Source organism: Microtus oregoni, unplaced genomic scaffold, assembly GCF_018167655.1.
Source record: "Microtus oregoni isolate MIOR12 unplaced genomic scaffold, Mior012 000040F_ref0000088, whole genome shotgun sequence".
Taxonomy (NCBI): domain Eukaryota; kingdom Metazoa; phylum Chordata; class Mammalia; order Rodentia; family Cricetidae; genus Microtus; species Microtus oregoni.
In genome coordinates, this window is record NW_024543207.1 from 18,031,713 (window position 1) to 18,048,520 (window position 16,808).

The 16,808-nt window shown below is 44.5% G+C and overlaps 1 protein-coding gene across 1 annotated transcript in view; it reads right to left on the reverse strand.

The window, feature by feature from the left end:
• Adcy2 (adenylate cyclase 2) overlaps positions 1–16,808 on the reverse strand; it is a 333,563-nt gene that overhangs the window by 137,995 nt on the left and 178,760 nt on the right. Inside the window, exon 4 of the mRNA XM_041632131.1 lies at positions 4,505–4,654. Within this exon, the coding sequence (XP_041488065.1) occupies positions 4,505–4,654 (150 nt within the window). The remainder of the gene's footprint in view (positions 1–4,504; positions 4,655–16,808) is intronic.

Here is a 16,808-nt window from a genome sequence, read left to right on the forward strand (position 1 = left end):
CTACCACACCCGGCTGTAAAAACACTTCTGATGTCTTTAAAATGATGACAACATACGAACTAATAAGGATTTATTTTCTCTCTCCTTTCTGTCTCCCCCATTCTCTTGGTTTTTCTTTTCGTTCCTGGTTTCATGAGACAGGATCTCCTGGAACTCACGATGGAGCCCAGTCTGTCCTTGAATTTACGGCAGTCCTCCCCTTTTGCCTTCCAAACTGCTTGGGTTGCAGGTGGGGGGTACTTTGCCCAGTAGACTTATTCTCTCTACACTGAAAAAGAAATCAGTTTTTATTCCCACAGAGGCAACATCAATTTCAATTGCTATAGCAGTTAAGAGAAAGGGCTCTTGGTTGGCTCTGCAGCCAGCTCTCCACAGTCCCTAAGAGTCCATTACATACTCCAGAGAGACGCTGTGCCCTGGGCTGACAGAGAAGCATCTGCCATGTGAAGATCAAGTGTGACTGCGGCTTTTCCCGCAGAAGCTGAAGCAGCAGGCAACAGTCGACACACAGAGGTGAACTCTGCAGCCCCCAAGGCAGCCTCGGTTCTAGGGACGAGCGTGTACACGTTCCTCCCTCATGAAACATAGTGATTGCTGCTGCACCCACATGCGGGCACTTTTGGGGCAAAAGTGCAACTCTAAGAATATTGCTATAAAAAATTTTCGGTTTTCTTTTTCCTCATTTTTATATTACACGATGTTTTAATCATGTATTAATATTAATATCTAGACAGACTTCTCATTGGCATCCAGGGAAAGCATCACAGATAGACGAACCAAATGCTTCTAGAATCAGGCAATTCTTTACATATGTCCCAGGAACAACAGCTGTTTATAGCTCTCTTCAGGGTTGGAGAGGGTTGTTTTATGGGGTCCTGCTCTCTACTTTCCTCTCTTAGGCATGAGAAGATGAATTCACAAAGCTAATCAAGATTACGGCCTCTCAAACTTGTGGGTATCAGCTCACTTTGAGGTACCTGTCATGTGACATTGGGATACAGTATTTATTATCTAGGTAATGGCTGCAAAAATAACTTCCTAGCTATACAGTATGCATCTTCCTTGACAAAGAGGTCATGAAGGTATTACTATTTACTACAATGGGAAGCTAGTGGTACTGGGTGACAGCAAGTGACCAGGACCCAAGGAAGGACACTTGGAACCTAAGACATCAGTTTGGTTTGTGGTACCAGGTAGGCCTCATGTTCTGGGACTAATCCATTCTATGAAGGCACATACATTGCCATTTTTTTTCTCCTCTTAATTATTCTCAAATCTATCAGATCAACATCTTGAGAGGTGTGTGCATGTGTGTGTGTATGCGTGTGTGTGTATGCGTGTCCATGTAGAGATGTATGGCTGCTTGTATGTGAATTGGGGCATGTACGTGCCAGCCATATGTGGAGGGAAGAGGACAACCGGAGTATCAGAACGCACCTTCCACCTTGTCGCAGAGAGGGTCTCTTGTTTGCTGTGTTTTAGATGTTTGAGCCATGCTGGCTGCCCATGAGCTTTTTAGGGTTTCTCCTGTCTCCACTTTTCACATCCCCAGAGAAGCACTGAGATTAAGGATTCTTTCTCTGTGTGTCTGGATTGCACAGAGGTTGAAGGAATTCAAACTCGGGTCCTCATGGCTAAAAGGCAATGCTTTTACCCACTGAGCCATCTCCACAACACCAAGTTTTATTTTAAGCAAGATGATTTTTTTTGTCTTTTTAATAAACTGTTCTGAAAATAAACCCACCACATATTCTCATTTTAGAAACACACCTTCTGATTCCCCAGCAGGAAAAGCGCATTCCAGGAATCAGTCTCTGGAGATGGACTTCCAGCTTTGGGGACCATTAACAATCGATGGACCAAACACTGTTTTATTAAACATCAAGAACAGAATTCTTGTTTCTGCTACCCATGTCTTTCCTCTTCATTCTAGGGATGATCTCTGGCTTCTCTCATAAAATAACTCATCCCCTTCTGCTCCCTCCCACGAGGGTCCGAGAGTCTCTGCCCCTGAGAATCCATGACCCAGGAGCTGAGTGTGGCGGATGTGACCACATGGACTGCCAGGAACACTTAGACTTCTTGGCTCAGAGAGACAAGAATGCTGTGTTCTCCCAAAGCTCCGGGCCATGCCAAGGAAATATGATGTGTTGATGATGTCAGTAGCCTGAATCACTGCTTTTGTCAAAGCTGTGACTGTAAACATTAGGTTCTATAATCCGTCTCCCTGGAACTGCAGTTCCCTGTAGCCTTAGTACTATTTTGAAATAGAGCCCGGGGGTGATGAGAAATAAGTTAGCTGATTCTATTGGGGCCAATCTGATGCATCTCTATCCTTTTTTTTTTTTAAATTGTACCTTTTAAAGTTATGTGTTCGTGTATATGTGTGAGGTATGTGAACATGACATGGTTACCCACAGAGGCCTGAAACCGGCGTCAGAGCTGGAGTTACCGGTACTCAGTTGTGAGATGTTCTATGTAGGTGCTGGGATGGAACTCAGGTGCTCGCAAGAGCAGTAAGTGCTCCTAACAGCTGAGCCACTGTGCTGATTTTCTTTTCTTATTTTCTAAGAGAAACTTTCTGCTCAAAAGCACTTTGAATTCTGGACTACGCAGTTGTAGACATGACCACTGGATAGCCAGGGAGTACTGTGGTGGTCTCTGAGACGTGCTGGCTTGACAGCCATTGCAATGAAATAAGCAACACCATGTAGTGACCCCAGGTGTACGGTGATGGACCTGCTAAGCCCCCTAACACTGGGGGCGGTGATCAAGACTCCATCTTCACCCCCTGACTGCTTGGGGATACTAGAAGGTATAAAGAAGAGCCGGGCTAGGCTCCAGAGAGGCTGCTCGCACGACCTGAAAGCCAGGCTGGATGAGCTTCTCAGTAATGAGGCTGTTTCTGGGTCATCCACGGTCCTGAAAACAGCCCAATCGATTCACCCTCCCGTGATCTGAAATTGGATGGAATCATTTCCCTGGTCTGTTGGAGATCTATCCATGTGAACACATGTTCTTTATCTCTCCCCAGGACAACTCGACGTACCGTGTGATAGCACCACCTGTGAATGAGCAGGGCCGCTTACTGACACGGTGGAATTTTCCAGGATCCAGAAATTAAATACAACTGGGCACAAATATCTAAAGAAAACTGGTTGTTAGCTGGTATTGACAGATCTAGTAGATAGGTACGTAAGCTCTTAGCAGATTTGAAGGTTGTTAGGAATGGACCCACGCTTCCCAGTCAGCAGCTTGGAGAACCAAGAAGGGAGACGGCAGAGCTCTGATTACTGCTAAAACGGATCTGAGGCCTTCTCTGGCCCAGGTGGGAAAACGACTTCCCGGATTTCCCAGAAGGTTGTAATATTTATTTGCTAGATGACTATTTGCTGCTAAGGGAAAAGAGCATTTCACCATCCCTCTCAAAAGCGTCAATCCAAGTGGCCTGTCACTTACCTAGATAGGAAACTACTCCTCGGTAAGGCTGCCAGTTCTAGAAATTCCAGAAGTAATAGTGCAAAGCCTACCCTCAGTGGAGGCCATTCTGGTGCTCTCTGCGCCACGTCCACTCACACAGGGAGAGTGCTCTGCCCTGCAACAGTCCCGCTGGCCACTCTCACGCACTGAGAGTTCTCCAGTTTACAATAAACTCTGTCTTTGTGTGCTATGATGCATCTCATCTGAATTCTTTCAAAAGAGATCACATTGACTATGGAGGTGGGGGAATCTCATCATGTATTTAACAGATGAATTTAACATTAGTTGTATAGGAGGTTAAAAGATAATTTAAAAATCCACAAGATTGTTGGTAATAACAGTGAGAAACTGATGCCCTGACATAGGCACCCAGATGCCTAGACCCACGCCCAGCACCAACGCTGTTCACTAAATATTTGCCGAACAAATGAACCAATGTTCCCATTTGAAAAAGAACCCGATTACTATTCTCAAATCTATACACAAACAGAAATCCAGTGCCAGCACTCAAGTGATCATTTTTCCCTCCCACCACCAAAATACATTTTGACGAAACGTGTAGAATAGACTAATGATTGTCACTTCCATTGTCCCGTGGCCCTTGTGATGGTGAATCTTTATTGTCTGCTTGACTGGACATAGAATCAACATAGAAATACAGCTGGAGGACACTGCATGCTTTGTCCCCACAGGCCTCCCAATGTCCTACCAATTATGCTTTGTACTATTTCCATACGGTCCATGTGTAAACCCCTGTGCACATCTCTAGACATTATTCTGACAATCGTCACAGGACAGCTGCAAACAACGGCAGCCACCAGCCCCTAATGAAAGGCCTTCCTGATGCTAAAATGATTCTGGATGGTGGCCATGATCAACCGGGTGGAAAACAGCTCCTGCACGCGCTGCTGTGATGTCCCAGTCCAGTTTAAACCAAGAAAGACGCTTGCGCTAGTGTTTAATAATAGCTAGTATCCTTGAAACTCCCCGTATGCACAGGTACAGGGCTAAGAACACATTTTACCTGTTGCCGTTTCTCAAACTCCAGCTTGATCCGGGACTTGATGCAATTGCACGTGTCTCGGTAGGTCTGCTGCAGAGCAAGCTCCATGAGGTGCTTATGGTAGGCGCCTGCCAAGTTCCCACAGATGAATATGATCACATTGGCCAGGATCTAAAGAGACAGAAGAGGACATTCAGAGGGTGAGGGCATCTTCCTTGTGGACCCACTAGAAACAGGGTTAATTAAAACAATTCAGGCAATAGTCTCTACTCTTGCTTCTCAACTGACATTTGAATTATGGTTTGCCTAAAATAAAGCATTCATCTCCACTCGGGACTCCATCCCCTCCTCTCATCCTGCCCTTCAGAGTCTATCTCTTGACTTTGGGCTTGACACTCCCTTTTAAAAATTGTTTCTATTGAGCTATACATTCTCCTCTGCTCCCCTCCTTCCCCCCCTTCCTCCTCACTCCCCTTCTAGCCTCTCCCGTGACCCCCACGCTCCGAAATTACTCGGGAGATCTTTTGACGCATTTTTCTTCCTGATGCCATGGGAGCAGAACTGTACCCACCCCGGGCTTGCGGCCATTCGTGTTTAACTCTGTTCTCGTGTCTGCTATCAAAAGCTGAGATGCTTGCTTTTCTACATTTGTTTCAAGATGACAGACATGTGGAAGAGAGTTTCTCCAGCCACCCACAATCTACCGTCCTATGACACAGAGGTTTCACGTCTGTTACACGGCACCTCTGAGATATGCAGACTGACACGCGCCACCCCACCCTGAAATGCATTCACTGAAGCTCGATAAGTGGTTTTCTGTTTATAGACGAAGAAAGGAGCCCTTAAGCAAAAATAGTTACGAATCTTTTGATGAATAAAAGTGTGTTCATAACTTAGAAAACACAAAAATATAAAAGAAATCTGAAAACAGCCCTGACTTCCCTGCGCAGGAAAAAGTCTGCTACCCATAATTATTTTAAAATTCTGTTCTAAATTTCCTTTGTCAAGATGTCCGTCTTGTTCATAAAGGCCTGGTTCTATGTTTATGGGAGCTGCATGCTCTGTTTATGTAACAAAAAATAAAAGGTATCTGAGATCACAGAAATAATGTGTAGGCAGGTTTCCAAATTCTTAGTTAGTATTCAGTTCTATGACTCATTTAGCTATGTCTATATATGTCTATATTGTTCGGTGCTACTGCGCTAATACTCCATGTGCCTGCACTATGTTCAGATGTCAGCCTCATGCAGAAAGCTGTGACTTCCTCTCTGATCACTGCTTTAGACTCAGTTACTAATAATATAAGAAGTTAAAAGCCACGCATATTTTAAGTTCTTGATTTATGTTACAAATTTGCTCTTAAGACATATTCCCTTTGTATTCCCATCAGCAGGGGGTGACAATGGCCTTCCCAGGATGCTCTTGTCTGACACATAATTCACAGGCTGCAAGCTCCTTAGGACTCAGGGTTGAATTTGTAGGTCTATCGAGGATATGGGCAGACACACCACATGACCATTAAACATGGCAAGTCTCTTGCGGCTTCAGTGGCATCAGAAAGGGCATTGTTTCCAAAGACTTCGTGTTCCCCAGCAATGCTAGCATCATGTGCCACTCAACAAAGCAGGCAGGAGCTTTATCCCATTTCTTCAAAGTTCTTTCGGATTCAAACCCCACGGAATCACGGGTGCTGTCCCTTCATTCTGTCTGACCAACATGCTTTCATCTGATGGTTTCCAGGAGTAAAGCACAGACACTATGCGGCTTGCCTTCCCTAAAGAGCAGGCACTAGCATGTGCTACGTTCCCAGCCATGGCGTGTCTCTCAACAAGGCTGTAGAAGACCTCATCTGGGAGTAAGCAGGGGACATATTTAAGTGTGTTTCTAAAGGGACAGTGACAATAAAGGTGGCCATGTTTCTTATTTTTCCTTCTGTCTAATGCCTTTTCTTATCTCTTGACAGGCTGTGGAGACAGAAGGAAATGACATGTTGGTTCTAAGTACCCTAAAGTCCTGGGGAATGCAGGAAATTGAGAGGTAGGCAGGGGAGAGTTAAGATGAGAAGAATGGATTGATAAACTTGTTTCTGAGTTGCTGTTGGTACTCCATAGACTCTACAACGAGCCCTATGGGCTTAGAGGGGCCTTTGGTGCTGCCCCACGTGACTCACAAGACCACAGCTATTGGACGGGGTGGCTCATCAATCTCAGTCTCACAGCTCACCTCTGAGAGGCTCTTTCGTGCATCCGTGTTTTATCTCTACTCCAGTAGTACAGATAGCTAAAATAGTAATGTTATGTCCACCTCTGTGTGCTTTTCTTTACGTGCTATATGCATGAGGAGGACATGTAATTGATGTGGCATACATGTGCAGTGTGTGTGCCAGTATCCCCACATGAACCACACGTGTGGCCCATATACACAAGGGTTTCATATGATTTTCCCATGTAAAACACAAGTGCCGTGTGGATGGCATATGTCTTCATCATCTATGAGTGTGTGTACCAGGTCAGAGGTCCCTGAGAGCGATGAGACCTATTTCGGTGTTGTGTCCACACATTTCCTAGCCTGGAGGGCTCTCGTTCTTGCCGTTGTTACACAGCCTCTGTGAGTGCCAACGCTGGAGCAAGTGGGAAGTCTCGAAGATATTCTTTGTTGTTGTTTGTTTGTTTTTCAAGACAGGGTCTCACTGTGTAGCGAGGGCTGTGCTGGAACTCACTTTGTAGAGACCACGAAGATCTGCCTGTCTCTGCCTCCCAAGTGCTGGGATCAAAAGTGTGATTTACTGTGCCCAGCTAGAAGACCATTTTAACGTTCTGCTTGAGGGACTCCACTTGCAGCTGAACAAGTCTGATCTGTTCACGTACAGTCGCACGCCATTCACAGACCCCGCTATATTTAGCCTCTGTGAAATGACCATGTGGTTTGCTCAGGATTACTCAGACCTCATCATCGCTGGAACATCTTTGAAGAATGGAGCGCCAAAAAATGCAGGAAGGAAGAAAAGCTTCGCTGCTCACTGAGAAAACACCAACTCTTTCCTCATTGCGTACATCTGAAGCAATAACAAAGCAACTGAGTTATCATTTGTGAGAGCTGACTCCCTTCTTCCTCTCAAAGTGCCTTCAACACAAATAGCAAGCTTTTGGGAGTTCAACTCCTCCAGAATATGAACCCAAGGTAAGCAACAGAAGTGAGCAAAGCCACCGCCTGTGCCCCAGCCTTCCCAGCAGGGGGCGTGAGTGCAGCCAATGCAGAGCCCCACCCAATGCCAAGGCACAGGCTCTTCTCTGTTTTCTCCTCAGGTTACACTGCCCACTCATTTCCTCTTTGTCAGAAGAGAAGTTGTCCTTCCAGTGGGTGGTACATCTGTCCCACAGCGTCCAGGACAATTGTTGACAAGTGACATGGCTGTCAGGCTTCACACTGGGATTAAACCCAAGGTATCAAAAGAGTGCTTCTAGGCTGCAGAACTAGCTCCGCTGGAGGACCCTGTCACCACAGAACTGTGGGGCAGAGGCCTGTTCTTCTCTTCATTACCTTAGCTATCCTCTACCCCATGCCTGGGGGGCAGGCTGCTTTGGGAATGCCGACTCCGGATCAGACCCCTAATGGCAGACTGAAGCCTGGGTGTGCCCTGAGAACATCTGGGTCCATTCACATTGCCTGTGTGGCTGACCAGTCAAATGATTCCTGTCCAGTAAGAAATTATGGAACAGGAGAGATGGCTCGGTTGGTACAGTGCTTACGGTGTAAGCAGGAAGACCTGAGTTTGACCCCCCAGAATCCAGTGAAAACTGGGCACAGTGGCATGCTTCTGTAATCATGACAATGAGTGGAGGAGGCAAAGAGGGCTCCTGGAATCCACCTGTCAGCCAGTTCTGTCTGGTAAGCAACCTTCAGGTTCAGTGTAGGGACATAAAGAATGAAATAGGTTTTCTACTGCATGTACTGGCTTTGTGGGAGCCTAGGCAGTTTGAATGCTCACCTTACGAGACCTGGATAGAGGTGGGCAGTCCTTGGGCTTCCCACAGGTCAGGGAACCCTGATTGCTCTTCGAGCAGATGGGGGGGGGGACTTGATCGGGGAAGGGGGAGGGAAATGGGAAGCGGTTGTGGGGACGAGGCAGAAATCCTTAATAAATAAATAAATTTAAAAAAAAAAGAATGAAATAGGGAGCAATTGGGGAGACACTTGACCCTTTTTGACCTGTGGTCTCCACACAGGCACATATATGCATACACACACATGCTCATAGTACACACAACACACATACATATATACATGTACACTATATACACATACCTATGCACACATGCCTTTACACATACATAAACATACACATAAACACACATACACAGGTTCACACACACATATGACCACACACATATACATTCATGTGCACATGAATGTAGAAACACATACACACACTTACACACAAAATTAAGAACTTTCCTTAGCTTTCATTAATGGAAGCCTGTCTGTCTGTGCTAAGTGGGGCTTGTGAGGCAGCAGTGTGTATCTGCCTAGCCATGGATTTGAAGAACTTCCTTCAAGATGTTGATTCTTTTTTTTCTTAAAGACTTATTTTATCTATTTGTGTGTGTGCATGCACATACACACACACGTGTATATGACACCAGTGTCCAAGGAGACCATAGGTGTTGGATCCCCAATCCAACCTGCTCAATGAGCTGCTCAATGTAGGGTGTGCTATCAGAAACTGGGTCCTCTGCAACAGCTCTTGATTTCTGATCTCTCTTTCCAGACCCCACCATTCACTCTCGATGCTTTTCAACACTTCCTGAGTACCAATAATTAGGAGTGCATCTTCTGAGTTTTACTTGCAAACACACAAAAGGTGTTCAAGAAGTAAATGACAAAGAGTTAATCCCAAATAAAATATGATGGGAGTTTTTTTTTCTGATGTGACACTTATGAAATATCCTTTCTGATACCTGACTTTGTCTTGGTAGACCATATGCTATGGCTAACAGAACTGACTGTGGAATTTCAATAGCACCTAACTAACATCCTGAGCCATTTTTCTTTCAAATTGATTCAGTCATATGATTTCATATCAAACCCAAGGTGTGGAAGAAATGATTAGGTTAAGATTTTGCTTCTCAAAAATCACATCAAAGCCTTCTATTTTCCAAAAGGCTGCCAAACACAGTATATAACAAAAACTCTTATTTTCACAGTGTTTGGTTTCTTTGATAGCATCATACTGTCTGTCTCTTTTATCTTGTCTCACTTAGCTACCATCACCTCTGTTAGAAAACAGGACAGGGAAGTTAGCCTCCTCGGAAATGGTTTGGAAGAAAAAGAAAAAAACGTTTCAGGTAATAATGCCAGGCCAGGTTTACCCTCCCCCCTCCCGGGTTAAAACTACATCTTCAAATTGTGTGAGGTTCATGTCTGGAATCTGTGAAATTGCGTTGTGCCAGGACAGCCCATAGAAGTCTGCTGTGCCCACAGCTCTTCCAATCCCTGCCTCTGCTTGATATAAAGGTGGAAGATCTGTCAAACCTTCTCACTGATCCTCAGAGATGTGCATGAACATAGCATGGGCTTGCAGAAGAGCCACATTCACAAAGAAGCAAGGATTCTTTGGTTAACAATGGCCACAGGTACTTGGCCGGGTGTTAGAACCCTACTCTAATTTAAAATCCTTCTAAACGAAAGAGGAAGGAAACAGAAGGCTCAGCAGCCTCAACAGTGGCTGCTGTCAAGGCCTTGGGTTAAAACTGAAAATGAGGAGTCAAATGCAATCTGATTCCTAGGGGAATTACCATCACACAGTAGACAGTGCTATGATGACTGTTTGTGTTACACTCCTCTACACTCTTTCCCGTGTCTCTTTGAGGCCACTGGGCTATTTCTAGCTATATTTAGGCTATAGAACGGCACCACAGAGCTAGTGCTCAGTTCCAGTGCAGTGGGTAGTCAGCAGGGAGGGTGCCTTCATAACCATTTACTCCTCTCTGGAGCGACCTGGAAGCTTACTTAAAGGAAGTATGAAGTCTAGAAGATCAATGCTTACTTAAAGGAAGTATGGCGTCTAGAAGATCAACATGATCTTGTAGCTGGCTCTCCCTACAGACAATGTCATTGAGAGCACAGCTTTCCCTCAAAATGGGGACACTGACTGAATCACACAAAAACCCAGACATTTCACAGCTCAGCAGCTGTAAATATGAACCTGCTAAGAGCAGGGCACTCTGATGGACAGATCAGAACATGCAGAAAGATAAAAAAGTCAGCATCCCCAGTACTCAGAACTCCGAGGAAGAAGAGTACACAAAGCTCCCTTATGACTCTCGGCTCCTACTTTCTGTAGAGAAGGGGCCACAACTCTGGTGATGTCCAGTGCATTCTAGATCTGAGTTCAAGCTAACAGGACCACCTTAGCCACGGGCTGCACTGTGGGAAGGGGAAGATATAACCCGTGAATGCAACAAAGAACTTACAGAGATTAAAAAGAAAAGAGAACTACAGAAACAGTAATTTAAATATGTGTTTTAACTTCTATTGTGTCTATTCTTTGACAATTTCATACCTGCATCCTGTTCAGTTCTGTGTGAGAATGCCTCTTTTTCTTTTTTTTTAAGCCATACCACACTTTATGGGCATTCACAGGCTTTTGTGGTAGAAGTTAAAAGAGAAGGAACTGCTAGGAACACAGCCCATATTTTCCACATCTTGTATCCAAGAATGGGGCAAGTTGTTTCCTTTTAACAGATGACCTATTTTACCAAGCAGTACTATCAGGCACTTCCCTCCTCATTCCCCTGTTCTCCAAACCGGCTCCGGGGCCCAGTCTCCCAGCATCCGAGAGCACATGGCCCTTCCGTGAGAGTTGGTCTTCATGGAGCTGGGACCCTGTCTCCTCACAATGCCTTCTGGCACACACACACTCACAATATGTTGGTGTTCACATCAGATATTTTATGATCCAGTAATGGTTGCTTGCACTTTACATCGCTACTGACAACCAATAGAGGTCACCATGTCCTTAGACGTTGAAAGTCTATGATATCCAATGGTGTTCCAGCTCCTGTTTGAGAGACCCAGGAGACAAGTGGTCTCCAGAACACTAAGAAACCCCTTGATGCTGGTTTCTGTGCTTTTCTAAATTCTTGCTCCTATGGGAACAGTTTATTGTCTGAGCAGGATCCATTTTAACTGATACATCTCAGTGGTTTTCAGACATATATAAGCATGTAAGTATATTGTTCATACAATCCCAATTTTGCTAGTCCTTAATACGCTTTTCCAAGGAACTATATAATTTGTTTTGTTATGATAATTTTGGCAGATTTAATTTTTTTCAAGAAAACCTGAACACATTTTTCATTAATTTAACTCTAATTAATCTGAATCAACCAAAGGTAGCTTCATTTAAATGCCACCTGCTTTATTCATTACCACTTAATAGATAAATAGTGCCCCACTATGACTGGAAAAATCCTTAAGGCTGTATCTGTACACTTAGTAGATGATCTAGCTGTATTTGCACTGAAGGTCACAGAACAATGGGGGCTGTGCACAAGCACACGGGCAACAACAAATTGTAGCATGGTCAATCTTCAAGGTGGAAAACATGGTATTAGGAAGCATGCTCCCAGGAGAGCAGTGTGGTCCTGCTGTCTCTGATTCCCAAGGACGGCGAAAGACATGGAGTGCTCTGGCTTCTTCAGCTGGCTTTGAATTGGAATATTCTCTTCCTTCTGATCAAAACAGGCAGCATACAGCCACACGGGAACCAAAAACAAACAGCTGGGTGGTGGCACATGCTTTTAATCCCAGCACTCGGGGGGAGGGGGCAGAGGCAGGAGGATCTCTGTGAGTTTGAAGCCAGCTTGGTCTACAAAGTGAGTTCCAGGACAGCTGGGGCTACACAGAGATACCCTGTCTCAAAAAAACAAAACCAACCAACCAAACAAACAAACAAACAACCAAACAGGCAACAGATGTTTTGATCTGTAATTGAAACCATTTGAGGGTAGAAAAAACAGAGCAGTTAACAACAGTGCTTTTGAAAGGGGATGCCTGTACGCAGTTTCTCCCATAGGACGAGAGGCTGAAAAGCACTATACAGCACTCTGACTCGCCAGAAGGTTCTTTCTGAGTCACCTCAAGCACCTGCCATCCTCCTCGGTCTACCCATTCCTGTGAGCACATGAAGGCAAGGTCTAAAACACACTGATGCCTCCCTATGACCTCTGGGTAATTTCTGTAAGAGAATATGCATCTGTTTTACCTAGAACACCATTCAACTTCTCCTGTGCTACTACTATGGTGTGGCTGCAGCTGTATCCTCAAGTAGACAGAGACCACAGTCCAAAGTATGTGCATGCCCAAACATACCTTTCAACATAGTATCTATCTGTCTGTCTGTCTACCTATATCATCTATCTATCTATCTATCTATCTATCTATCTATCTATCTATCTATCATCTATCTATCATCTGTCTGTCTGTCTATCTATCTATTATCTATCTTTCATCTATCTATATCTATCTATCTATCTATCTATCTATCTATCTATCTATCTATCTATCTATCTATCTATCGTCTAAGGCCAACATCATGGCATGAGCAAGCTAAGCTGAGCTTCTCTCTAGCCTGCAAACGACTGTCTTGTTATTGCACTTCACCGTGTGTTGTATTATCCATCCACACTGGTAATGGCAGAATACATCACTCTATATAATTTATAGTCCAAATGAAGCTCTCAGATCTCAGCAAAACAGACTAGAAAGTTGGAGCCAAGGTGCCAATGAGTTTGGTGATTTTGGAGTCCGGAGTGGAACCTCAACTGCTACATCCTTCCTAGGATCATGCCGTGCCTATAAAGGTGGAAGATAGGTGGCAAGGGGGCAAAGGAGGCTGCATTTGCAGTCTTACAGTGGCTTAAAGTGGCACAGAGGTGCCCACTAAGGTGGTGTGGGAAGGTCATCTGTATATGTGACGGTTTTATTGGTTAATGAATAAAGAAGCTGTCTTGGGTCTGCAAATAGCAGAATAGAGATAGGTGGGGGAAACTAAACTGAATGCTGGGAAAAGGAAGGTGGAGTCAGGAGAAGCCACGTAGCGGCCACCAGGAACAAATGAGCCAGAACCTTGCTGGTAAGCCACAGCCACATGGCAATACACAAATTAATAGAAATGGGTTAAATTAAGATGTAAGAGCTAGCCAATAAGAAGCTAGAGCTAATAGGCCAAGCAGTGATTTAATTAACACAGTTTCTTTGTGGTTATCTCAAGTCTGGGAGCTGGGACTGAACAAGCAGACTCCTACAACACTAAGGTAGATCCACCATGCACCATGGCCTCACCACTTCATAGACTTTCCACTGACCACTATTTAAAAGGTGATTAAATTCCAGTCTACTTTTTGAAGGGGACATTAATACAGTGACACCTTGCATAGCCTTGTTTCTGTAAGTGCCCTGCAAGTATCAGTGTTCTGACATCCTTTTCATCAAACAACTAGTATTAGAGGCAACTCTAACCTTTTATCTTACCCTAGATATCATTCAAAGACCTCGTGTCCAAAAAAAGTCTTATGTGGAGTCACTACTTCAACACATGAAGTCCATGTTGACACAATTGGTCCCTATCAACGTGACAATGTATTTTTCTTTTTTTAAATTAATTGATATATTCTGTGTGTAGACACACATGTGCATGTGGAGGTCATAGGATACCCTTTGGGAGTGTGTTCTCTCTTTCTACCTTAAGATCCAAGAACTGGACTCAGATCTTCAGGTTTGTAGAACAAACACATTTGCTCACTGAGCTACCTCACTGGGCCACAAAATAAGTTTAAGAAGAAAATAATTAATTTACACATTCCCAGCAAACATACTCAAAGAATAAAACTTGGATGTTTTAGAATGTGGGACTGGCACCCCTTTCTGAGAAATGTCACTTATTACTGAAGATGACTATGGCCCGAAATGAGACAGTCATTAAAACCCCTTTGATCCACGCTAGAAGTTTTAGTCTGGCTTGATCTTGTGAAGGTCCTGGGCATGCATTTCCAGGCACTGTGGATTCCTGTATGCCAGAGCCCTGAAGTGTTCAGCCATAAATGGGATAGCTACATCACACCTCCCCACAAGACTCGCAAATCAGTGCAGAAGAGGAAGCAGAAAGCTTGTAAGATCCTGAGGTGATGGAACACTGCCACACAGCAGTGTCCTCAGGAGAGCAGAGATGTTAATCTTAGTCACTGTGCTTCCCAGATGATTGTCCCACAATCTGCCCCTGGAGAGTCATCAAAGCTCTGTCTCTGTGAGGAAGAGTAGGATGGGTGCAGCTGAAGGAAGGTTCCTGACAGGCAGCGCCCTCTTCCTCAAACACTACAGAGTTCACTAGGATAAATAAAAGCACTAGCACAGATTCCTTGATCCACAATGCCTGCAGTATGTCACTGTCATGAATTCCTTACAAAGCTCCAAGGATCAAAGAACCTTCTAGGGATTTTTAGTATGTTACCAGGAAGGTTAAAACAGCTTACACATTATGTTCCAAAAACTTAGTAGTCGTAACTAGCACTCACCATGATATGTTGAAATCAAATATTCAAAGTAATCAAGTATTTTATGTCACCCCTAGATAACCAACCACAGTGACTTACTACTCGATGTCAGCAGTCACCGTGAACGTTGAGTGCTACATAATTTCACAATATTCAGTTCTAATTCAAAATTGCAACCTAAATTTTGAATTTAAATCTTGATTTTAAGCAGGGGTGGCTCTCAGCAACAACTAAATCCCAGGTTTGCAAACGAGGTCAACAGGAGAACACACTGCAATTGAATGCAGGAACCAGGAGTTCCTTCAAGACAGCCTTCAAGGGAGCTGGAGATTTGGCAGATACCAAGCACTGACGTATTTAACTCGAAATTTTACAATATCTTCTTGAGTACTGGGATCATAGCCTAGAAACCACCTCACTGACCAAACAGAGTTCCAACAAAGTGAATATAACAATTCATTTAATTAAACAAAATGTGCAATGAAATGAAGTGGACTTGCTATGTGGATCGTCCTGATAAATGCTGAGAAGGAGCAATGCAGTGGTGGCAGGAATGACCTCTCTGTGTGCACTGTCACATGAAGCAATAATCTGCTCTCTCAATGCCTCCAGAAAGTCACAGCCCCAGAAAACAGCATGTGCAAAGAGATAACCCCCTTAAGTGTCCATTTACAAAGGTGTTACCAAAGATAAGGAAAATCAACAGAGAATTTAGAAGTGACCAGACCTCAAACGCTCTGTTATCATACAATCCAGAGAGCGAAAGGAAGACTATGTAAGCTATGATCTGGAGACCTGTTCTGTACTCTACTGGGCTGCCCAGTAGGGCCTTGGACAGAGCATTGTCACCGCCAACCCGAGTCCTGGCAGAAAGGTCATCAGCCTCTCTGAATGAACCTAGAAGTCAAGGCCTCAAGAGAAAGATTATGAAGATTAAGCATTAAGGCCTTTGGAAGGTCTGGGATGGAAGCCTGTATATACAGAAAGATGAACCAAGAAGCCATCGTTTGGAAAGGGAAAACCGGAGCAGATGAAGTGAGATTTGGGTTGTGCTCAACATTTACAAACATGGATACATGGTATTTCTACATAAACATCTTGTACAAATTTACAAATACTATTTTTGCTTCTAGGTGTTTCTTAGTGATCCACCTCTGTTGACTGTACTAGACTCACAGTTCCTCTTACTTTGTGTAACTGTTGCTTATGGAAGATGTCAAGTAAGATGAAGATATATTAACACTGCTCAGGCTGGCCAAAGAAGGCTCAGTCCTCCCAGGCACAGCTCTGTGCTCACTGGGTTTGGGTCAGCTACTCGGGTCTCCTCTTTGGCTATTATCTGAGACAACGCTTGCTATCTAGGCAGGACTGCCTTTAGTTCCTGACTTTGTGAAAAGAGACCAAGTTTCTGGGTCTCCTGGTAGGGAGTGCTTTTGTCCTGCTTGAGCCCCTTTGTTCACACTCGGTTTTCATCAGTGCAGGCGGCCATCATCATGAATACATAAGCGTGGTTGGCATCTGCAGAACAGGAGGCGTATGGAAGCCTGCACCCCCAGCTAACAGGGCTGCCCTAACACTGGGTGGGCAGCACTGAAGGACTGCTCCATAGCAGGGAAGGTCAGCGAACCTGCTCAGAGCACACTGCCGTAGACTCTGGTGGCAGACTTCTCAGTTGAGCAGTGGGCTCTCCTCCACCCTGCTTTCCTGCCACATCTCCATTTCCCATGGCAGCTTCTCCAGTATTTGCCCACAGGAACTGGAAACATCTCTAT